General features: G+C 28.8%; 1 protein-coding gene across 3 annotated transcripts in view; it reads right to left on the reverse strand.

Annotated features, from left to right (window-relative positions):
* kcc (solute carrier family 12 member kcc) overlaps nt 1–26,002 on the reverse strand; it is a 227,919-nt gene that overhangs the window by 32,219 nt on the left and 169,698 nt on the right. For all 3 annotated transcript variants that reach the window (XM_085947198.1, XM_085947199.1, XM_085947197.1), the window contains exon 11: nt 4,083–4,202. In XM_085947198.1, coding sequence (XP_085803324.1) covers nt 4,083–4,202 — 120 coding nt within the window. The remainder of the gene's footprint in view (nt 1–4,082; nt 4,203–26,002) is intronic.

Raw genomic sequence — 26,002 nt, forward strand, 5'->3', positions numbered from 1 at the left:
TGCAATCGATTTTTAACTAACTTCCCGACTAGCTAGACATTTGAAACTTTTAGAATATATCAGAACACGATGATGATGCATTCTTTTAATAATTTTAGCCATCTTTAAGTAGAATTGAATTCATTTTCAGTTAATTCTGTTTTGTATGAAAAGTTATCTCGGAAGGAATCCGTAATCCAATCCACTATTATTGGTTGCTAGGGGTCTGGGGTCCTAGCAACTACATTAAAAATGTATACGTGCGTTACTATGGGAATCAATATGAAATGTCAAAATGACATTTCAGTATTATTTCTATCAAGTACAATTTTTTTTGATCGTTTAAGCTAGTCAAGTCAAGTTTATATGATTCAACAGAAAATTTAAAAACGTTGTATATAAAAAGTTCTTTTTATCTTGTAATTATTATCTGATTATAAGTTTAATTTCGGTTTTTACCTTGTATTAGTTATATCTACCAATAATTTTATAACGAGTGCATTATATGCGCGAATATAAACGCTAACCTGGGAGGGAACATTAGTGACCAGGTCTCGGCAGTTTAAATATTATCTTATTATACTATGAACAATGAATTAAGTAATAATATGATAATTTGAAAATTTGAATAAAACTTGTGTTTATTGTTTTAGTGATTATCTGTCGCCCTACCAGCGTTTTTAATAAACCACCTGAAAAGGATAATGCATTATCGTAGGGAAAATAGGTAGTGTATGTCAAGATATTTCTGAATTGTGATAGAAATGCTCGGATTTTGTTAAGATATGATAAAAACGATAAAGCATTTCAGATCTTTTGACTCACTAAGCTTCCTTAACGAAACCAATATGGGCGGATACTTTATAGATGTCGTCACAAAGTATTCTATATCTAAAGAAAGCGATCACTTTCCGACGGCTTCCAATAAACTTTTTTGATACGGTAAGACCGACATAAAATTATAAAATGCGGTTAAGACCCCGCAATGGAAGGCTTATGATTCCGATCCGCTTTCCTTAAGCCGGAATTTTCGTACGTCGTGCAAAGGACGGCTCAAGAATGTAATAAATTGTGCAAACCCTATATAAGTATGCAATTTATTAAATACACCGGAACTACTTTATGGTATCGGCACTATGAATGGCGCTTAAGGCAATAGTTTATCGTCGCGGGCTCCGCGGGCCAGGTATGGTCCCGGTGAATAGTTAACTCTCAAAAGATAAAAAAAAGAGTAATCATACTACAACTGAGCTACTGTAGATACATACTAAAATGGTATATAAAAAAAGGCCACAACCATTTTAAACATTTTTTCATAATAATATAATATGGATCTCCGATGAACGAAGATTAACAGACCGTTTTTATGAAAAATGGTTGCAAGACTAATTTCGGTTATCGAAAAACAATATTTTTGAAGTTATACTTATTTTGAGGCGTTTGGTAGAGAGTGAAATTGAGAGCTGCGCGCGCAAACCGTAACGAAAGTGCGCGACAGTATGAAGTTAGCTGCGAATCAGTCAGCTGTATACGAACGCAAGTTTGATAGTGGAATTGTTCCGTTGCCTAGGCAACGAATTTATTATTGTCGGCCTATTTGTAAATCCTTACGTAAACAAACGATTGAACGTCAGAGTGACAGTTGTTACTTTAAAAATAAAAACAACGAGAAATAATTATATAATTTAGTAATATAAGTTAAAGTCTATAGAAATAAACCAACGGCGCTCCAATAAGCGCCCTCCTTTCTTGAGTGTGTAATTTAACAAGGTACCTACTTAATAGCTAGTCGAAGAAACTAGATTCTAAGTTATCACAAGTTTTGTTACGCCAAAGAAGTATAACTTCTAACGCGCGTACATACCGATTTTTTTTGAATGGCGATTACTTTAATACGACAGTGTTCGACCATGTGACGAATGGTTTTAAACACAGGCAGTTGCAATTATTGTTTCATTTAATAATATTACATAGATAACACAAGAAATTATTTAGCATAAAGCACATAATAATACATAATATCTAATAATATTTTTATCATGTCCGATCGTAAGAAGAACATTTATTTGCCTCCACGATGTGGCGGTTGTATTAAGATTTTTTTTACGATAAATAGATTTTAGTCATTTGCTCAAACCCATAAGGTCCATAATACTCTGTATCCAAAAACACACTTTGAAAAAAAAAACAATATGTATTAATTTTTGCCAGCCGCATGATTCAAACCTGAGACCCACGACATTATTATATAGGCCGATACATTACCATTCAGTCATCGTGGCCGTCACACGTATATACATATAATATATACTGAAAAGCATAAGTGCAAATTAATCGAGTGGGATTATTATACACATCTTTCATATACTGTACTATTGACTAAACGAATGATATAACTACTTACTCTTAGATTGAGTCGATTTGTTCTTAAATAATACATCATTTAAATAAAATAAAAATACTTCATATTAATAATTAATATTACAATTTATTAGCCAAGAACTCTTTTTGATAAAGGTGCACGTTTATTTATTCATGTCGATAATGGCACATTTATGCGGAATAAACAGCTGTTATCATTCAATATAAAGTCACTATAATGTACTGATTCCATTTTGTTTTCTGGAAAAGTTCTCTCGTGACAGCGAAATAATGAAACAAACGGCCCTTCAGAGGAAGTTGGCATCGCAAATTTTCTCCAAAGAATAATAAAAATGTAATTGAAAAATAATAACGCCTTGAAAAGTTTTGCGAGAAGTCAAGTGAACGTAACAAATATTTTATTTCACTTATTTTCTCTTCCCGACGACATTTCTCCGTTTCATGCCAGAAATTTTTTGGCTCCTAACTCAGCGATTAATGCTTGATTTTTTTCGCAACTCTTAAACAAGGTTTCTTCCAATTAATCTATAACTCGACTGCTAGATATTACTGTACTATTAAAAGATTATATAAATTAATTATTATATGTCACGGAGCAGAAATAATTTCACGTATATTAGGAACATTCTTCATTCACAATAAAATTATTATCATTCAACTGAAAAAAAATCTTTACAGCAAATATTGTTTTTTATAATTTTTGATAAGTAATTTTGATAAGTACGTACTAATTATTGTGTTTGTATACTATTATACTTTACGACATTAAATATCTACTAATAATAAAAGTTCAAAATAATTTATTTAACGAAAGTTTGACAAATTACTGGCAAAATATTATTTGAGTAATATTTTAAAAGTCTACTATTGGGTTAAATTAAATGGCCTACAAGATACATAATACATATATCTACATAGCAAAATAAAATTAAAGATCTCGGAACGGAACGGAAAAAAGTATAAACTTAGGAGAAATTTAATACTAATATTAAATAAATAAGAAATAATAATATGTGTATATTCATCCGCAGGATTCTAAGTGATTATTGTGACACTCGACTATTTTTGCCGTATTAATAATTATGTGTATTTAATAATGTCTTAGTAAAAATTGAAATAACTACAATTTTAATTAATATACATACAATATTTTATTTGCATAAAATATAATTCTTTATAACGTTATTTTAATATCTTCTTTTGACCAGGTCCGATCGTAATAGGATCATATGTGCCTCCACAGAGTGGAGGTTTGTATTGACAGATTTTGTTTTTACGAGAAATGGATGTCAGCCACTTGCTCAACCTATTAGGTCCATACTCTGATTCATACACAAATTGAAAAAACAATATGTGCACTTGCCAGACCCAGGATTCGAACCTGACGACCCACGACGCAATAGGCCAACGCTTAAGCCCGTTTAATATAACGTGGACATTTTATAAAAGATGATACGCTGAAAAATAATACAGATATTTAAATGAGAAAGACTACTTATTCCTTTTTGTAATTATCAAAAATTTTAATATTAATATTTGCCCTAAATTAAAGTAATATCTAAGCATCCCATCTACTTTCTGTATTGAGATGAATGGGCACTTTCAAAATGTCTAATACACATTACGGTGATACGAATCGTTTTTATTAAATGGCCATTCGAGCATCAATGGCTGTCAAGTTTCGTTGGAGAAACATCTTAAATGATGAAAAGGCTACTCACCCTCTGTATTCGATGTATTTGTAGATCAAGCCCGCCATCCCCATAGCTAGCAGCGCGTAGAACCATGATGTCATAAACATAATTGAAATGCAAAGCGCTAATCCTGCGAGAGATAGAGACCTGAAAGTAAAGAAAATTATTTCAGGAGACATTTCTTTAGTGCGAACTGTGAACAAAGCGTGGAAGGAATTTTAATTAAATCAAATGCTTTATATTGCTTCTGAAACGTAAAGAAACATAACTTAACAAGCTGTTAGTGTGTTTAATTTAAATTTCAACAAAAATATTTCAAGTTTAAATACTGTATGTTAAAATTACTACATGTTTAAAAATACAAAATAAGTGTTTATAGAAATTTAATTAAAATACCTACTTATAAAATGCGACGAAAGTATGTCGTGTAAGACGTGTACAATAATTTTTATTTTAAATTTATGAAATGAATTATGCAGTATTATAATTTATAATATTAATTCTTATAATTAAGTTAATTTACAAAGAACATATAAGATGTGTATGGTATAACCCGAATATACAATGTAAATTATTGATCCATAGGTTTTTTTACTAGCTAGGGAGATATGAAATGAGTGGTTCATAAGAATAGTGAACCAAGTCCATTCTGGTTATGTTTGAGTAAGCTAGTTTCAAACATAATATTTGAGTATTTCTAATTCTGTAAGGGTATGTTTGCAATTCTGAAGTGTTATTTTGAGTCCATTTAAGTTATTATGTGAAGAAAATCATACCCTTACAGAATAAGAAATACTCAAATATTATGTTTTAACCTAGCTTACTCAAAAATAACCAGAAACGACTTGGTTCACTATGCTGTGAAACACTCAAATGCAGATACCGAAAAGTTTGGATTATAACTAGAAGGAGTTTTTTAAACTTTTGTATTAGATCACTCGATGGCGATTTCACAATCATTTGTATTGTAGTTGAGTTATTAGATATAGAAGAATTAAACACTTTTTTATAGACATCATATTTGGTGGCCTGATTCGACGTTTATTTATTATGTGCATACGACTGTTATGTAATTGTTTATGTAAGTCATTACCAGCTGCATACATATGTACAATGATCAACATGGTCTGTCTTTTTACATGCAATTATAATACAATTATTCAAAAAATAACATTTATTCATTGTGGTATATGTGATTAATTTTAGAAAATATATCTTATGGATTACCAAACTTATTTAGTTGCAGGTATCATTTATTTGTAAAAATACACGCCAGTATCGAAAAGATGTCATTTGTAGAAAGCTTTCTGTAAACCTGCATTGAAAGCATCCGTATATTTGTCAATGTGACAAGTCTCGTACACGCCCAACCATTTAATCTCAGCAAAAGCAGAAAATACCTTGCAGGAAAAATTTATGAACCAAGCATCCCTATTCCAGTTGCGTACCTACTCAAAAACTTTTCAAAAGTCGGATTTAAACTTACTAGTACTTAATAGTACTTATCCAAAAATAGAAAATATTTCTTAATAAATTACTTTTAACTTATTTATGTTTCTATATGATATGTATTGTTGAATATATTAATTAAAATAATATAATTATTGATAATATAGTTTGGATATTTTAATATCCAAATCATTTATAAACAATAATTATATTTTTTTTACATAATTCAGTAATTAATACTAGTTCGACAAATTATTTTTATCATGAGTTCTGGGAAAACGAGTTAATTTTATTATTGGAGATAAACGTACAAATAATAGTTTATTATAAACATTTTGAGCGTGAGCATGCAAATAAATTTTAGAAATCGGATTGCTGATGATAGTATCCATGTAGCTCCAACATATAAATGCCCTCATATCAAATTTGAATTATGACAATGATTACAAGATAATAATATTAACTTATTGTTGTTTTAATTTAATAAAACGCATTTTTTTTTGTAGTACTTATTCTTATTCCACTTTTAATCAATAGATTAGGACCAGTTTCGTCCGCCTCAGTGGGACATTTTCAACAGTTGAAAATGTCCCTCTGAGGCGGACGAAACCGGTCCTAATCTATTGATTAAAAGTGGAATAAGAATAAGTACTACAAAAAAAAAATGCGTTTTATTAAATTAAAACAACAATACAATGCAGTTCCACCATGAATTGACAGTAACAAAATAAAAGAAAAAAAATAATATTAACATTATTCCAAAACTTGACGTATTTAAACGATATGCGTTAAACAGTAATCGCGTATGTGCGTGCACTATTAATTATTATTACAGTATGTGTGTCCGTTTAAGCTTTTAACCTGTTATTAGTTATCAGATTGAGGGAAGTATATTATTTTTCGTAACTAAAATGAATGGTGGTAGATATTTTAAAAAAAATTCTTTTGTAGTTATGTCTTCAATTTATTTAAGTATAATTAAGCATGATGGTGCTAGTTATGTGACAATGGAAAAAAGTTTCTTTTAATTTTCATTAAGAGCGTACTTCAGTGAAATGGCAAATAATTTTCAACAGTAGGTGCGACGAAATTTCTCACTAGTCGCCAATCGGAGACAGACAGCGAGGTGTCCGCACGTCTATTTGTTTTGTCATGGCGTTGGATGAAAATATTCTTAAATCGTGTAAAGATGACTAAAAAACTTTACGTATGTACTTAAAAAAGAAAACAAGTCAATGAATATACTATTATTATTAGTAATAGAAAAATAAACATAACATTAAATGGACGCATGTTGGATTTTTACGACAAATTATATTTTGTTTGGCACGCGTCATTTGCACAATCCGCGCATCGCCTAGCCACGATCTTTTTAGACCATGCCTCAACTGAAGTATAGCCTTAATATTAAAACCATTAGGATTACTAACATCAAGATGTCATTAGTCATCAGTAACATTTTAATTGAAATAATTTTGAATGATCATAAAAATATTCCTATGCTAAAGAAATTTAAATAAAGGTGATTAATATTTCAAATTAACAAATAAATTGTACTAATAAATTATGTCAATTTAATAGAAATATTGTAAGTACGTACAGCACTGTTTAAAGTATTTGTATTTACGGGTCGTCCTGTTGGAAATGCTTCGTAATATTTTAAATCAGCATTGGCCCGTAAACGGGTTCGTGAAATGCGAGGGAAAACGAACCCGGGCCTTTGTTCCGATCCGTACAGGGTAGTTGGTACGCCTGGCATTTTAGCGCCGCCATGGAAGGAAACACAACGGAAAAATCATACGCAGAGTTGCAAGCACCGCGAAAATTTGACAGTTGTTGTGGATATCTCGTATTTGTTCCGCCTTGGGAAAGTTTTTATTCGTTATTTGAAATTATTTAGAAGATATACGTATTTTTCTCGCTCGCATTTGTCAAACAAACAAAACCTCTTGAAATATTTTTCTTTTGTTTTATGTGTGGATTTTTTTGTCTCGTTATGATAGATTTAAAGGAATTCAACATCACGTTTATGTTTTGTAAAAGTTTTAGAAATACAATATGTACCAGCAAAAAATTTACAAAAGTAGATTTATAATAATTATTGAGTTAGGTAGATGAGATGTTTAAATGAGAGCAATTATTGTCACATTACAAAATATTAGTGAAAATGTGTTCAAAAATATAACGACTATAAAAAGTAGTTTATTATCATGCTTGTAGTACAATGCAAGAACACCTATACAGAAAATGTTTTAATTATGTTAATATCCACGAATATAATTTGAAGGTGTTTAACTGATACATAGCTAACCTTACTAACATACTGAAACAGAATTGACTATAATAATTGCTTATCGTTTAAGTTTGATGTTGATTTACTCATCTTGGTGGCCTTATGTACCTACTTGAAAACTCTTTCAAACCAATCAAGAAAAAAATTATTATATTTACGTCCTAATTTACTTCGTGATATTTCAATAAGCCGGTAAATAAATAATTTGAAATATTTCATGTTGTTTGTATAGTTTCATTGGAATTGAACAATAATAAACACTTAGTAATTTCCATTTTTTCAGACATCATATTGTATATAAGTAATAATACATACTTGAAATACGAACTAGATAATAGCCATATATTATATAATAGACAAGTGTCCAATACATAGATTTTCGATATTTTCTAGCAACACCAATTAAATTGATATTATTATTTTTCTACTTGTAATATATGATTGAAAGATGGTATTACAAATAGCAAAAACTTCAATAGTACGTTAGTTTAATTTTATTTACCGTAGTTTTTTTCATAATTAGTGTATTAAAAAAATATTACGAGCTATGCCCTTGGTTCAAAGAGATAATACAATTACATTAGGTCATTTACATATTCGCATTTGTGGTTAAACACTTATTATAAATTTGCTCGATTGCAGTTTAAGGTGATGTCTTTACCTACCAGAGGCACACAGCGGAAAAATACGAAACTTGCAATTTGAGATATTTTTTTGATTATTTACCATTTCATTTTCATCTGAAAATATTATAAAGAAAAATGTTTTTTTATTTTAAGTCAAAGATAAACTTGCAATTGTAAAAAATGTTATAAAATATGAGTTTGTCACAGGACCCCTTCTTATTATTACATATTATATTTTATGGTCGTATTTAATATTAAAATTTAGTTTATTAAGTTTTATATGCTCAATCTATGAGATTTTTGACTAATTCATACTTTTAATATTTTTATAAAAAATATAAATGTGTATAACTTGAAACCCTTTCTATTTATATCAAACGAGCTTCAATATTAGGACTATACCAAAATAAAATTTCGTGCAGCCATCATATGGATAAGAGTCTTCGTCTCTCATTTTAAATGTTTAAAGATAGGCTTTCAGTGCTTCGTGGGTTCTTAGTATATGTGTGAATTCGTGTGAAGTATAATAAATACATTAAAATATAACCTACCTAATTGTTGACATGTTTATAATTTCTAATACGTAAATAACATGTAAAGTTTATTCACTAAATATGTCAGATATATTTATTTGAAAAGAGGTTTATTCTATTACCTACTTATACAGTTAGCGATTAATAGATATTTCGCGACGGTGATGAGTAGTTATCTAAATAAGTTTGTTTTCCTTTATATTCTAACAATGGCGCACTAGTAGTAATTTATATGAAAAGCTACCGTCTCCTTGAGTAATAGACAACACTAGCTACATCAGATGGTAAGTGAAAACAGGAATTAAACTAAAGACAAAGGACATCAAAAACATCCGTTTTCTAGAATTTCGGCTCGCCGTGACTCTAAGAAGCGGCAGCGTTCGCTATATCGACTCGAGAGTACGTGACGATGCATCCTAACGGGCATCATCCCGCACGACCTCACCACGAGCCATTTTGAAACGGTAGCAGTATGTGGCAGAATTCGCCTCACGTGCTCTAGAAAATTTGAGAAGTTTCCTGAAAGTGGCTCACAGCTGGCGGAAGAAATGAGGCCGCCGCACAGTGGTGTACATGTCAGTTATAAACCGTAAGTCATAAAGTTCTGTCAACGACTGGTCAAAATTACACGACCACAGAAAATATCTCCTTTCTACAATACCAATAACGTTTATTATAATATTATTCTATGCTCAAGTTGGTTGTAATCAAAATGAATACCGTGTTTTATTACAATGCTATTGAAAAAATATTTTTTGAAAGTAGTTCGCAAGTTTATACTATAAACGTAATTGTGTGTATTTATGTCAATGTTTTTGACAAAATGGCGTCTATAACCCTTGTTTCCGCCAAAATAAGCCATCTCATTATCTCAGTTTGTTATCATTTATAATAATTATTATAAACGAATTACTGTTCTTTGGGGTATTATTGTTTCGTCTAACATATTATGTTAATAAGAATTTCAGGTTTTGGATTTATTTTGACAATAACTGCACATTAGATAATAATTGGAATTTTTCGGTTTTGATAGATGCGAGCGATGCGGGCGATGACGGTAGAAAGGTTTTTTTTAAATATCTGCAATATGAAATGTCTTGCTGCTAATTACATTAATACCGTTACTAACCCTTTTCTAGATTGACTTTCATATTTTTAGTGTCTGTTTTATATAAAAAAGGTTTCTTCGACGAAACATTTTTTAATGATGTTTGTGTTTTTTTTACTAAATATTGCAATGTTTATACGTCATGCATGGTAGCTAGTTAAATAAGAATAGTAATAAATTTAAATATTTATGTAAGTAGTTGAAATGATAAATGAAGTATACTTGAAATAGGTCACATGGAATGAGCTACCGACCTATTTAAAGAAAAAGAAAATGTTCTTTAAAGTTGAAGAATTTAGAAATTCAAAATTTTTCCCTATTTACATATGCCAGCTAGCTTATTTTTCTTTAGACTTTTGAGGCAATCAATTCACTTTATATGTAGATAAGATGGAATTATATTCTTTTGTTTTATGACTGAATTTATTTTCAATTATGTAAAATAGTACAGAAGGAAATCATTAATTAAAATAAAATAAAATGTAATACTAAATACGCAGTAAATTTGATACTCATAATTAAAAAAATGTAAGTTATCATGCATGTATTTAGTATTTACTTTTGTTTTTTTTTTTTGCTTTTTTATTACTAGATTATCAACATTGTAAAACGCATTCAAAACTATACGGTTATATCAATTAGTTTGTATTCATATTATGGAATTGTAATATCTATGAATAAGACATACTAAAAAATGTTTTAAACCTTTTTGGCTGCGCTACTGATATAAAATGCTATGAAATTATTTATCTATATTCCATGGAATCGAAGAAAGCTGTCGGTTGAAGATGAGTCAGCCTCGTATTTAGAGATAAATGAAAATGTTAAGAGGGAAATGGTGTTCGGAAGTATTGGATGTACTTATATTGAAAATAATATAAATACAACAATGCGTTTATATTCTATTTTATTTTATATTTTATATTATTATTACTATTATCAACTCGAAAAATTTATGTAAGACTTATTGATAGAACCAAAAAAAATATGTACTATATTTAATTTATCCCGAAGGAATTCTGTAAATGAAATCCATCATAGAATGTCATGGTTGCTTGGAGTAAAATAATGTACTAAATCAATAATTTTATTCAAGTTAAGTTGCATTATTTGAATCTAAATGTTGATTTGACATATTTAGTATTAAAAAAAACAATGAATGTATTTATGGATAACCTATTTTTTATTTATAGCACAATTATATTTTATCATGTATGCACTAGCCCAGAAGTTGGAAAATAGTGGCTTGCAAGCCAAGTATGTATCTTTAGTATGTGTGCACGATTCTTCATAAATATTATATGAAAAATACTATATTCATATTCTTAATAATATTATAATACTATACCGTATACACCACACACATATAATAAAGGAATTATTGTATATTTTAAAATAACAATACATAATAGTATTTAATTTTAATATGAGAATGAAATATGAAAAAGAAATATATGACTAAATAAAATAGATTATTCAATCGTCAAAAAGTTTTCTGAAGCTTTCATTAGTATATTAAAGCTTGTACATTGTACAGATTTATATTTAAACGATGAGAAGTTGTCACAGATTACGAAAACAATATGATGTGAAGTATAGACATATAAACAAGCATTTTTGGGATTAATCCGGTGTCAAAAGTTTGCTGTGTGGCCATTTATTTTGCCGAAACGCGAAAAAACATCCTTTGCGCTTGCGATTATTATAAACGTCTATTCAGCCGCTCAATATAATTCCTTACTTTACTTCGTAGTTTTGTCAGTAGCGTAGAAAAGTGAAAGATTATGTTATGACCGTAATGTAAATGTTTATTAATCAATCTTAGAGAGTGTTCGATCATAGTACTTTAAATATTTTGGGATGCTGTGAATTAAATAAAAAAAATGTCACACATGACAAAAAGTAGGTAAAAGCTGTTTTCACCCCACAAATTACGTATTTACGTGTGAAAAGGGATTCAAACATGTAACTGGTTTATATGAAAAGTATTTTATTTTTAATAGTGGACTACACTTCATAAGTTCTGTAAATATATTATTATTATTGTTATTTTCATGGCAAACAAATCTAATTTGAATATTTTTAAATGATACAAATATCAATATTTTTTCTTAAAGTAGTAATAATGTATCATTTTAGAACAGGTTCTCATTATTCGGTACCAGTTATATAACATTTTATTTACAATCGAATATATTATTTAATTTTAAAGACAATTTACTCAGTTTGGATACTTTTTCTTCACTTAAATCATTTTACTCAGCTAGAGATTTGTAGTACTCATGTACTAGTTAGTTATTGGGGTTTTTTTTAATTAGGTATTAATTGTAATTTTTTTATTTTTTAACAGATAAAACATTATTCTATCACAATCTATTATAAACTATAATATAAAAAACACCTATTCAGTATTTATTACCGCCATCTAACAAAGTTAATCGTATTATTATTAATAATATGTAAATAAGTAAAACCTCTAACTATATACATCATAAGTTTTCTATCTGAATACTCAGAAAATCATGGGTTAAAACAAATAAATTAAATTAAATCTTTTCATTCGAACGATATTCACATTCACGTAATACACAGTATTCACATAGTATGGTAATGGTAATCATTTCAAAACCTTTAGAAAAAAAGTAAACTATTTATAATGCCAATATACTCGTAAAAACGAAATCATCAGAGTTAATAACGATATCATTGCAACATATTGATTTTTTAGTAAATAAATAAAATATTACTACATACAGATATTAATTAAATGATTTTTATCTACTCATAATAGTCATAATACGCCACTGATATTTTCTCAGTCTATGGACCCAGTGACATGTTTACGCTCTTCTGTTTTTATTTCCATTCCATTGTGATTATTTGTGTCGTCGTTATTTTAGTTTATGGTTCAAATAAAATTTCTATATCTACCTATATCCCAAAATATATACGTATTATTTTATGTTAGAAAATACGCCGAAAAGAAAATTTTCCAGTACTTACCTCAATATAGAAAAGTCTCAAAAAAATTAAGGACTCTTCAGAATTTTTATAACAAAAGAAAAACTCTCAGATAACAACGCCAAGAATACATTCTTGAAGTATGATTATCAAAAATTCTATAGTTATAATGAAAACAAAATATGCTTTTGTGTTATTTAATTCAAAATATTCATTTATATATCGTTATCTTGAAAATATAATGAACTATTCAAAAATTTATATTTTGTTCGATTTATAAGTATACCCACCAATCAAATTCACAATACAATAATATGTTGGAAGAAGAATTAAAAAAAAAAAAAATTATTCAACGAATAATTCATCAGATTTAAGAATGTAAACTTATATATATTGCACATACATAACTTCAAAACATAGCTTAATTGGTTAAAGCATATTGGCGCGATACCAGTTGATATATGGGTTCAAATCCCTTCGGTCATCGTATTTTCACCACGTTTTTATTAGCTCGTATTCTTGTTTGTCCGGTACAGATTTTTTCTTGTGTGTACAGTACAAATTTTTTCTTGTTTGTCCAAGATTTGTATTGGACGATTGAAGATTTTTAGCTAACTTCCCGACTAGCTAGACTTTTGAAAATTTTAGAATATATGAAAACACGACGACAATGCATTCTTTTAATACTTCATTTTCAGTTAATTCTGTTTTTGTATGTTTCGGAAAAAATTCGTTAAAAGTAATATTTACTACTCACTTATTGGTTGCTAAGGGGGTCTTAGCAACATAATTATTAATATATACGTGCGTTACTATGGAAATCAATATGAAATGTCAAAATGACGTTTCAGTATTCTATAAATATTTATTCAGTATATTCATCAAGTACAAAAAAAAGTATTTATTAATACATAGAATTGACAAATTTATATGATTCAACAAAAAAATTAAAAACGTGGTATATAAAAAGTTCTTTTCATCTTGTAATTATTATTTATATATATATATATATATATATCTGAGATGTTTTTAAGTGATGTATGTTCAATATATAGAAGAAGAATTATTTACTAATATATCATATAAATAATGTAATAACACATATTCATGGTAAAGAATACAGAGTGTCGTAGTGTATAGAACACCAAGCTATAAATTCTTAGGTAACGGGTTCAAATTTTATTGTTTCAAATACACATGTTGTTTTTTTAGTGTTTGAATTCAGGCCATAGACTCGATGAGTTAATTGAACAACTAATAATCATTCTTGTGTAAATAAACTATTAAAACCTCGAAACTGATACAATTTTTATAATATATAATATGTGTAATATAATTGTGGAGATTACTGCCAGAAAAAGTATCGCAAAACCAATAATGACAAGCTTAAATGTAATATGGTAATGTAGTGCCATATTAAAAATGACCAAAGTCCGTTTGGCCAAGAATCTAGTTTTCTTCATCTTTTTTATTGTGTTAAAACGTGGATAAAAGAAAAACAGACGTAAGCTTCATGCCTTTGAACTCTCCTGTTGTAGGCGCATGTTAAAAATTTCATGCGCGGCAAAGCGGACGAATATATCCGCCCTAAATGGAAAGGCGGTTGTTTAAAATATGTATACAAAGTAGTTATTCGGTCACATAAGAAGAGATAAAAATATTTTGGAATTACTCATTATCAATGTAAACGTCAAGAGTCGATGCGGAAGAAGAAGGCCGTCTACATGATGGAGAGTTTCAATATCGTCAGCTAAGCAAATGCCCGAAATATAGAATTTTTTGGAAAGGCACAATTCTTAACAATCCTTAATAATAGTGAGAGACTCAAAAACAAATAATCTAGAAGTAAAACAAATAGTCTAGTATTTAGAAATAATTATATGAGTATAAAATGTTTTATATTTGAAAATGTTTTATGAAATAAATATGGCCAATAAAGGAAATTTTGGTATCTTTAAAAGCTCACGTAAGTAGAAGTAAATAATAATAAGACGTGTTTGTTATATTGAAAATCCTCTTGCTGTAATCATTATTACATGGATATAAGTTATAAGCTATAACTCCAGATACTATTACAAAAGTTTGTAAGCATTAACAGATCTTATTCAATGTAGCAGCTTTTGGATTTAATGTTAAAAAGTGTATATAAACGTATTATACTTACTTAATAATATATTTATATTATGTAGGTAACAAAAGAGTAGTAGTTTATACTATTTATGTTATGTAACATGAACACTGTATCTACATTATATTACATATTATTACAGAATACAAATCTATATTTGACGAAGTCGGTTTTTCGAATAGCAGGATTTAACGCACTCTTTCAAAAGAATATGATAAATCATAATATGGTAGGTCATTTACAGTGATAATACTGTTCTTAAGAAGGCTTACTGTTCAATATCTTTCCCATATTCATCAAAAGTATCATTTATAATGAATCGACGAAATCCTTTTACTATAATATTATATTGTTATCGTAACATAGGTAAGTAGATATAATTAAATAATATTATAATTTAATTAGGCACCAATTTTTTTATTTAATTATAAGAACTAATATTTTTAAAATTTATCATAACGTTCTAAAATAGTACAGATGATATTCTATTCAAATTCTAAAACAAAATAAATAACCATTTTCATCGCAATTCTTATTTCAAATATAATATGTTGTCTCCATAAAGTTAAGCCATGACATTTAAATATTTGGTTGTAATGAAAACTTTCAGATAATTATGGTAACAAAAGCATATTAACTGATAACTTATTGAAATAAAAGCAACGGTTATAAAAATCAGATTTAGTACAAAGAGCCGTCAATTTCAATAAGTTACATAATTAATCAATAACTTTAGATGTATCTCATGCACAAATAACGTGAGGTACCCATTAAAGGTATGCTAAGCATATTCCAAGAGCAACAATCAAAAATAAAGGACTGGGTGATACGACAAAGAACGCACATTTAAGGATATCATATTGTCGAAAAAGTACACACACATACATATATGTATAATATATCGGAAATGATATCGAATAATCGAAAGAGGGTATAAAAACAAAAGTATTCACAATAAAGCATCATATTGGTCAAAAGTTTTTTGACATCCATATGCGTGATTGGTAGTACTTATGATAAAAAATATATATTATGGTCAAGTGACTTAAGAGACCTTTTTGCGCGCTATAGGTTACAACATTTATATAAATACCTACATGAAATTATTCTTTGAATCAATTGACAGAAGGTTAAACTATGCTATTAAAGAATTCCTCTCTTTCAATATGACACCTTCTAATAAAAATTGATACAACTTAAAATTTTGCAAATTTGCGTTTTTAAAAAAGATGGTGTGAAAAAGTATGTACTTAGTCGATTTTTAGCTAACGATATTATATTATTTTGATTATTATAATTTGAGCTGAGTAATTGAAATATCTGCCGGTTGTGATCGAGATTTCTCGAGAAATAATCATTCTCAAATCTCGAGAAATAAATTTATCGAAAGTTTGAGATTTAATGAGAATCTCAAGAATTGCGAGAATTCGAGAAATCGTAACAAGGAAAAGAAATAATTTGGAGGGATTTTCAAATGCAAAATAAAAGCTGCTCACTTTGATCTGAAATGGAATTTCTTATTTTTTTTGGCAAATAAAAAGAAAGTTTTGCGGAAGAGGAACCTAGAAAAAAACTTCAATTGCATTCGGCGGCAAAAAAATTGGGCCAGACGATTTAAAAAAAAATCTTGAGAATTTATAAACGAATCTCGACTTATCGAGAAAAAAAGATTTGAACTCGAGAATTCTCGAATAAAAAAAACTCTAGTTGTGATTATAGCGGAGTAAATGTTAAATATAATTAACAAACGCGGTGTTCATGCAAGAATTTCGTGCGTTCTTCACAATCTCTTAGCGTAATAATATGAGCAATAATTACAGGCGTATTTTAAATATTAAGTGGTGTAATATAAAATCTGTTGAGTAATAAATTAACACAATGTTTCTCATGATGATAATTCACTGAACATGAAGTATTTTATGAGATAAACATTCAGAATATGAGTGCGGCTTGGCGGCCTAATTGGGTTGAGGGGGCAATAACAGGCTGCTATTTTAAATGGTAAATCAATTATTGACACCGGTTCCTGCGGTGTTCATTCATTGAACAAGAAACGGCGTTGGCGGCGTTGCCGAACACGGCGCGTTCCGCTAATGCAAAAGCGTAATTCGGGCAAATGAACGGAAATTTACGCAGATAGCTGAGATCTTTATATAGTGGCATTCCGAAGGCATAATCCTTCCCGCCACGGGCGTCCGGGATAAATTAATTAACCTTGGAGGCAAAGCGGGTGGGCGGACTCGTTTGCCCGGCGGAGAGCACACAAAGAAGGCGAAAAAGATAATGAGGGGAAATAAAAAGAGAGATACAGTACGCAGGCATAAACACGAAACATCCTTTCACGTTCTTTGCTGGAAAAATATGGGACTATTTCTAGCACAGTGTGCCTACAAACAATTAATGAACACTTTTTTGTTGTTAATATTTATGTACGAGGGTGGGTCAATAAGTTCTTAGAAAAGCCGACAGGTGGCGCGACTAGTACTGTAAGCGGTTTGTTTTCATGCAGCGGCACTACCGATTCAGTATGCTGCGAAGTTTCAATCAGATTGGTCGGGTTGTTGTTTTTTATTTTCGTACATTTAAAAAAAAATTGCTTGTTTACAAAAATGGAGAAAATTGAGTTTAGAGCTGTTATTAAACATTTTAATATAAAAGGGTTAACAGCAAAGGAAATAAAAAATGAGTTGGATTTAGTTCACGGCATATCTGCTCCTTCACTTGCAACTATTTATAACTGGTTAAATGAATTTAAACGTGGTCGTACATCAACAAAGGATGAACCACGCTCAGGACGTCCTGTAGAGGTGACTACACCAGAAATGATCAATAAAATCCACGATATGGTGTTAAGTGACCGAAGATTAAAGTTGAGTGAGATAATTGAGGTTACAGGGATCTCAAAAGGTAGCGTCATTTCTATTTTACATGACACATTGGGCATGAAAAAAGTTTCTGCAAGATGGGTGCCGCGTTTGCTCACAGTCGACAATAAACGCAATAGGGTGGTGGCCTCTAAAGCCCTGTTGTCGCTCATGCATTGCAATCCGGATGAATTTTTTCGTCGCTTTGTGACTGTAGATGAAACATGGATACACCACTATACTCCCGAGACGAAAGAACAGTCAAAGCAGTGGATTGCGAAAGGCGAACCATGTCCAAAGAAGGCGAAAACCGTAAAATCAGCTGGTAAGGTTATGGCTACTGTATTTTGGGATGCACGTGGAATTATTTTCGTTGACTATTTGGAAAAAGGAAAAACAATAACAGGGGATTATTATGCATCTTTATTGGACCAGCTAAAAAACGAAATTGAAGAAAAACGGCCTCATTTAAACAGGAAAAAAATCCTCTTTCATCAGGACAATGCCCGTGTTCACACATGTTTACGATCAATGGCTAAAATTGAAGAATTGAAGTTCGAATTGGTCGACCACCCACCGTATTCGCCAGATTTAGCCCCCAGTGACTTTTTCCTTTTCCCAAACTTAAAAAAATGGCTAAGTGGACAACGTTTTTTTTCAAATGAAGAAGTCATCGATCGGACAAATGCTTATTTTGAGGACCTTCCGAAAAATTATTTTTCTGACGGTTTAAAAAAAATTGAGAAACGTCTAACCAAGTGTATTGAGCTCCAAGAAGATTATGTTGAGAAATAAAAAAAAAATACAAAAATAAAAACTGTTTTAATGCTTTTTTCTAAGGAATTATTGACCCATCCTCGTACTATACTATTAATAATAATGACAAGCCCACGTGCTGTATAAAAATCGAAAATAAAGAATTATTAGAGAAATTTTCCTGAAATAAACTTGAAAAATTTATTAATAATATCTACGAAATTATGGGTCTAGGACAATTTGGCGCTGGGACAACTGGACGCCACGCAATTCTAAAATAAATATACGTTAAGTATTATTATTATTATTTATATTATCTCTGTTTTTGTTTATTATTATATTATAATTGTTTTTCTCTTTCTCAATTTTTGTAATTGTTTGTCTAAGTTTTCTAAATATCTACCATTATTCGTTTAGTATATTTAACTGCTTATCTATGTGCAACTGTGTGACCTGTCTTATGGGTAGACTTTTGTTATAATGATACAAGTCGAACATGTTTCGGGTGTGATTATATTATTTAATTCTTTATACTTGTGCAAAAAATTGCACACGTATACCGCTCATGTGTAGCCGGCTTTACAAAATGTGTCGCTACATTTCAAAATCAGCCATGTCCACCTTTAGGCATTTTAGATTTTTTTGTCAATTGCTGAAGAACTACTGCTTTCTAACATTTCTGCATTATCAACATGTAGAATTTATTAATTTTAAATATTCTATACTCGAAATAATATAAAATTTCACCCGTGTGACTGTGTATTTGAGAAAACAAAAAGCTGTTTTTCTCTTATTCATCTATTATGGACTTGGCTGATTTTGAAATCTAGTGACACAAATATTAAAATATCCGAAAAAACTATATTGACAGATATTTATTTAAAAACCTCATGATTTTATAAAATAAGGTTCCGTTTAAGGTTTTATAACTTTTCGAATAAACGACTATCTCTTGTGCTTCATGGAAATTTCCTTTATCTGGAAACTGAACGACATCACATAAACATTTATAAAGTAGGCTTGAAAAAATAAAACGAATCGTAAAAATTGTTATGAAATTTCAAATTTATATAAGCTTTATTTTGACAGCAGCGGTTAATTATGATTTCATAAATAAAACACCATGTTCTAAGAATTTGATACACAACAATTCACTTACAATAATTAATAAAAATATATAATAGGTATATAAAACACTTTTTAAGACATTAGTTTTTAAAAAAATCATCTTGCAGCGCTCTTCGTGTCTGAAAGTTTTTTCATGACGCCTTAAAAACACTAATAATTGGAATGGGTGTGCCTACTTTTTTCTAGCAGATTCTAAAATCTTGTAATCAAACTATACCAGTTACTCAGTGACATAATGTAGGAAAACTGCCACTTCATAGTATTTTTGGTCTCAAATTGAATCTAAAGTCATTAAGTACCTACCTACTTCAACAATAGTATTTTACAATCCTGAATGCTGATCGGAACAACATAAAGATTAAAAAAAAACTAATATAGATAGACCATTAAAGGTAAATAATTTGTTGAAATCTATTCTAAAATTTTGCTCTACATCCCTAAATTACGACTACCAAGCAACACATTACGTTTTTAAAAATATTTTGATTTAAAAATTATAAAATCGTGCAATATAGGATCTCTGATTGTTATTGTATATCAGTGAATTGTATTTAAATTGTCGGAAATTAAAATTATTGTTTTTTGTAACATCATGCGGTTCCCCCGGGCCTTGACATTATTCGCGGTGCCTCAAGGCGCCACCATGCATAGTTTAAATACCACTGTTATAAGAAAATGGTGTTTTAATTTTTTGCACAAATTCTTTTTTCAATTTAAAAACTCAAGAAAAATCTGTTTTTTTAGCTTTATAGAATGAAGAACAGTTATCATTGAAATGTTATAGTTAAATTAGGAATCAACCCAGACATTCCCGTATACAATATTATTATTATTCCTAGTAATGGTAATTTGATATTATGACATACTCAAGACTTTTTTTATTTATTGTTAACTAAATTATAAAAAAATCTATATCAAATCGCATCATTAACCGAAAACCTTGATTTTTTAATAATATTGTTAATACCTACTGTTTTACTTAATACTACCAAAATGACTTTTAAATAATATATGTTCCAATAAAAAAATCTAATTGTTTTATTTCCAGTAAAAACAGACAACACATAAAATTACATGTTTTATTAAAGGCAATGTCTTTTTATGGGTTGTTCTATATACATTTCCCGCCAAAACGGATCGACATCGCGCCGAATTTTCCCACCCTACCTCTTAAAAAGCTCCCATTCCTTACAACACGATGAGTCAAGAAGCCTTGACCGTATCAGAAACATTACAACTGTACAGATATATATTTTTTTCTCTATTTTCCGTATTATTTTTCATATTTGCAAGGTAAAATGTGATATTACTTGTATTATTTTGTATGGTAAAAACTTATAGTTACTCTATTGTAACGTTATTTATATTGGTTTTGGCTAATGTATTTCAAAATACCATAAAACATTAAACAATAAATACTATTCAAGGTTTGATATATATTTACTCTAACGTTGCCATCTATAAATAATTATTGGACGTATGGCATTATATTAATATGTAGGTAAAACAATATAATGTCTAAATATTCGCTCAATTGAAAATGTCAACTACATAAAATAAATGATGTTATCAATATCTTTAAGAAAACTTTTTTCTATAGAATGCTAGAAGAGATAGATTTTCTATGTATGAAACTTATGGAAAAAAAGAGCAACAAGAAGAAACGATTAGGTTAGCTACAAGTCAATCTCGCAATTTGTTTAATAGGATAAGGCTCATACATAAAACACCTGTTATTTCTTAAAATTCTGTTTTATTGATATTATTTTACTCGTAAATTGATTGGTTTGAAAACTATCCACTTCTCAATATTTTTTTAATGTTACAACAAAATATTGATTATGAAAAAACTACGTCTAAAAATATACATTTTTCACTATGGAAAGTTTATTTCTACACCAAAGATGCCATTTATAGAGAATTAGGATAAAGAGTAAAAAGTAAATCAATAATATACTCTTTAAAGATAATATAAAGTATTTTAGCATATTAAAAAAAAAGATAATGATAAGCTCTGTTTTAAACTCAATTATGTACTTACATAGATACGGATATATTATAATCATAATATTTTCTGTGATTTTTAGATTTTTGTGCTTATTTATTTTAGATAAGCACAAATTTAAAAACAACATAATCTCATAAATAACAAACAGTACAATACTATTAGTTATTAGATACTTAATAGAAATAATAAAACAGCATTTTTTATAAACAATGGTTTCGTTTATCGAGATTTCACATTTATCTACTTAAGTACCTACAATACCTATATATTATATTATACTCATATGGGCCGAAAAGAATCTTTATGGATCTATATAAATCAGAAGAACAGCGTTATTAATAATACCACATAATATTTCTTATTTTTTAAGACAAACTTTATGGCATCATTTGCGTTTAAATATAAAGGTACAAAGATGTGTATGAAATATATTAGACTCATACAAAAAGTGCAAAATAGAACACAAATCGTTAGGTACGATAAATTGAACTGAATTCTGTTTAGAAATAATAGTATAATTAATCAATATTTTTATATATAGGTATATAAAAAATATGTGCTTGACCCTGTCACTGTCTTTCATGGAAAAACTGAATTGTTAGAATTTTTGATTTGATTAATAACGGCACATTTATAACAAACTGAAATTTTCTTCAGCGTTTTTGGTAGGGAAACCTTAGAAGGCTTTATCTTCTTTATATGCAACATCTCTGGATGTCCCGGATTTTTAATCAAAATTTCTAATTCTACAGTTATTTAAGAAGACAATAATATTTGTTTATATAACTAACTAGGTTAAATATTCGATAAATACATAATGTACAAAAAACCTCTATTTCACTCACTTAGCGACCAATAATAGTTTTACTTTTTACGGATTTCTTCCGAAATAACTTTTCATACAAAACAGAATTAACTGAAAATGAATTCAATTGTACTTAAAGATAGCTAAAAGTATTTAAAAAATACATTGGCATCATGTTCTGATATATTATAATAGTTTCAAATGTTTAGCTAGTCAGGAAGCTAGTTAAAAATCGATTGCAAGATTTATACCGGACAAACAACCACCGGAAAAATAAGAATACGGGCTAAGAAAACGTTGTAAAAAAACGTTGTAATAATTGTAATAATAATAAAATAATTCATAGTATTGCCGTTTGGTCTATAAATGGGACAGAATATAAAAGGTTGTGTTTGATTACACCAATAAAAATAAACTAAATTCACGTAACTATAATCACATAATATATTATTAGGTAGCAATTTTTACCAGTCACCTCTAAAATATCGTATATTTAATGAAATTTCATCTCAATTTTTGAAAAAATATACCTAATTAACTAATAGAGTGTATAAATATTTGGACTATGGCAAGAAAAATGGAATATTTTCTCTCTAATCTATTTATATTCAAACAAAAGCAGGTTTTTAATGGTTATTTAAAAATTATATGTTCATGTGTGTTAAATTGAAGGTATTTGTATATCTGTTATGACAATGATTATTGAAAATTATCGTATTCATGTACAAATGTTGGAAAGGATACATTCCATACTTATAATAATGTATTATATGAGTATTACCTAAATGTTTTATATAACATGTTTTATCCGTTTATACTTTATATTATAATAGTATCTTTATTCACTTTGAATGTTTTCAAATGAAGAATACCTGAGTGTCACAAAGAAGAAACATAATCTATCATCGAGATGTCAAAAAAATGATTGTGTTATTTTGATATTATTGTAGAATCGAAAAACATCTTATCTATAAGCATGCTTTCTCCCTTACATAACACGAAGCTTCATATTTTTGTTTGAAAAAATAGACTGTGCATATTAGTCATGTTTACAATAAAGTAATGAGAAGCTTTTTTAATTCCTATACTTACATATTATGTATATATTTAAATATATATAATTGTTTTATAGTATTGGCTTGAAGAAGTATATTACCAATATTGTAAACGGTTTTTTTGTGAAACAGTTACCTAGGAGTTCACGGAGAAAAGATACAATTTAATGAAAATGGGAAAACGGAACGGCATGATTAAGTGATTAATGGTTTTAGTAATTCAACGTGGTTTAGTAAGTTCAAAGATCTTTCAGGAGTCATATTAAACTTCGTGTTGCTAAATATATTAATGACATTTTAAGTCATGTTATCACAATAGATTTTAAACCTCTCGTCTACGCTGAAGCCTCGAGAATAATTTCTTGTTCACTTTATTAATGCTCAAAGGGCTGTGATGGAGGGACGGCGTAAGCAAAGGGATAATTCTATTATAGCGCAAAGTTGTGGGTAACCCAGCCTAAATTAAATTGTATTGTGATGGCATTCGGACAATCCTCATTGTTCAATTAACTTTCAATCTAAAATTGGAAACAGAAAGGAATCCTCCTACACAAGCACAGTATTGGAATGAAAAACTATATATGTATTTATGCAAATATTTTTCGATTTAACATTCCTTTTTTTTCTATGAGAATAATATGAAATATACTATAATATTATGATAAAATATAATTAGTAGTATTTACTTACTACTCAATATACACAAGATTTAAGAATATTTCTTCATTACGTCATATTCTTGGAAAAACCTCAGAAACTACCTATTAGAAAATTCATTGAAATAATCAGAGTAAAATTAGAGAACATTTTTGTATTTTGCTAGCCAGACGATTAAAAAATACTCCATTATTAAGTTTAGTATTACGCATATTTAGTCTAAAAAAAATGTTTACAAGACAAGGACGTCATAATTAAAATTTGGAGTAATCCTGATGGCATATATGAATAAAATGAAAATGCTTCAGTTAGAGTAGTTGAAATATCTCAAATGATGGTACTTTATTATATAAGTTACATGATATAAGGTAAACAAAACACGCGTGGTCAAATTTTAATCGGTTACATTATTTAGAATTTTCCTATTTGGAGTAATGTATTTTTAATTAATAAATCGTTAGTACTAAATTTGAAATATTAATCAAAACAAAAAAAACTTCATTTATATTATAAACTAAATAAAATTTGACTTTTTTCAATTATACTCACTTTGGGACAGTGTGGGTGAGTTTTTTTTCTTGTTTAACGATATCAAAACTGGCATTTAATTGTGGCGATGCAGAATTTTTACCGAAAATTGTCAAGAAAAAAAAATCCCTTCTCCATGATTTTCCTTAAAAATAACAAAGTTAATAAAGATTGAAGACAGTTTGCTAATTACACTGACCTATTGTACTCGATATAGATTTTTAAAAATACGATGGATATTATTTTCGAGAAGGTTGAAAATCAAACGCAAATACTAAATGGAATTTAACAAAGTTTTTAGGTAACTTATTTGAAATTGTAGGGAAATAAGTCGTTAGGTAATTAATTAAGTTTTACTGAGTCTCATGACAAAGCCAATGGGTAAAAAAGTTTTTGAATCAACATCTTCGTTAACAAACTTATTATTATATTTGTCCTTGTTTGGAATTGGAAACAAGCTATTTTAAAAAGATTGTACTAATATATTTATAGATATTAGTTTTATTTTTTGCATCTATTAAATAAGCAGCTACTTACAAAATACAATATTAGAAATCAAGTTTAAAACAACTGTCTTTCTTGCAAAGAATTGCCAATAATTATGAAATCTGTTGCATTAAAATTACGGTGAAGATTTCAAGATGAAATTTATTTATTTATTCGAGGTACCTAGAGCAAGCTATATGAGGAGCCCATGAAACATATTTATCACATCAATATACTTATATATACTAGTATTAATTTTTTGTATTTATATGTTTCTGATAATATTATATTTGAGATATATTTTGTATTATTATTCCATTCGTAGCGGTAAAAAGTAGAAGTAGCGATTGAGCAGAAAAAATAATAATGCCATTCAGTCGGTAATCCATCGAACTTAATCCATCAGTCGCTAGATGAACACAATATAAAACTAAAATATACAAAACTCATTAGATAATCTAAAATAATATTGACTTATTGTATTTCTAATATGTCCAGAATATCAGTTAATAAAATAAATAAGTTAAACAACAAAGTTGGACTGTTTCAATATAAAAATAAT

Source organism: Rhyacophila brunnea, unplaced genomic scaffold (genome assembly GCF_057557595.1).
Source record: "Rhyacophila brunnea isolate RB1 unplaced genomic scaffold, BYU_Rbru_1.0 scaffold_2, whole genome shotgun sequence".
NCBI lineage: Eukaryota > Metazoa > Arthropoda > Insecta > Trichoptera > Rhyacophilidae > Rhyacophila > Rhyacophila brunnea.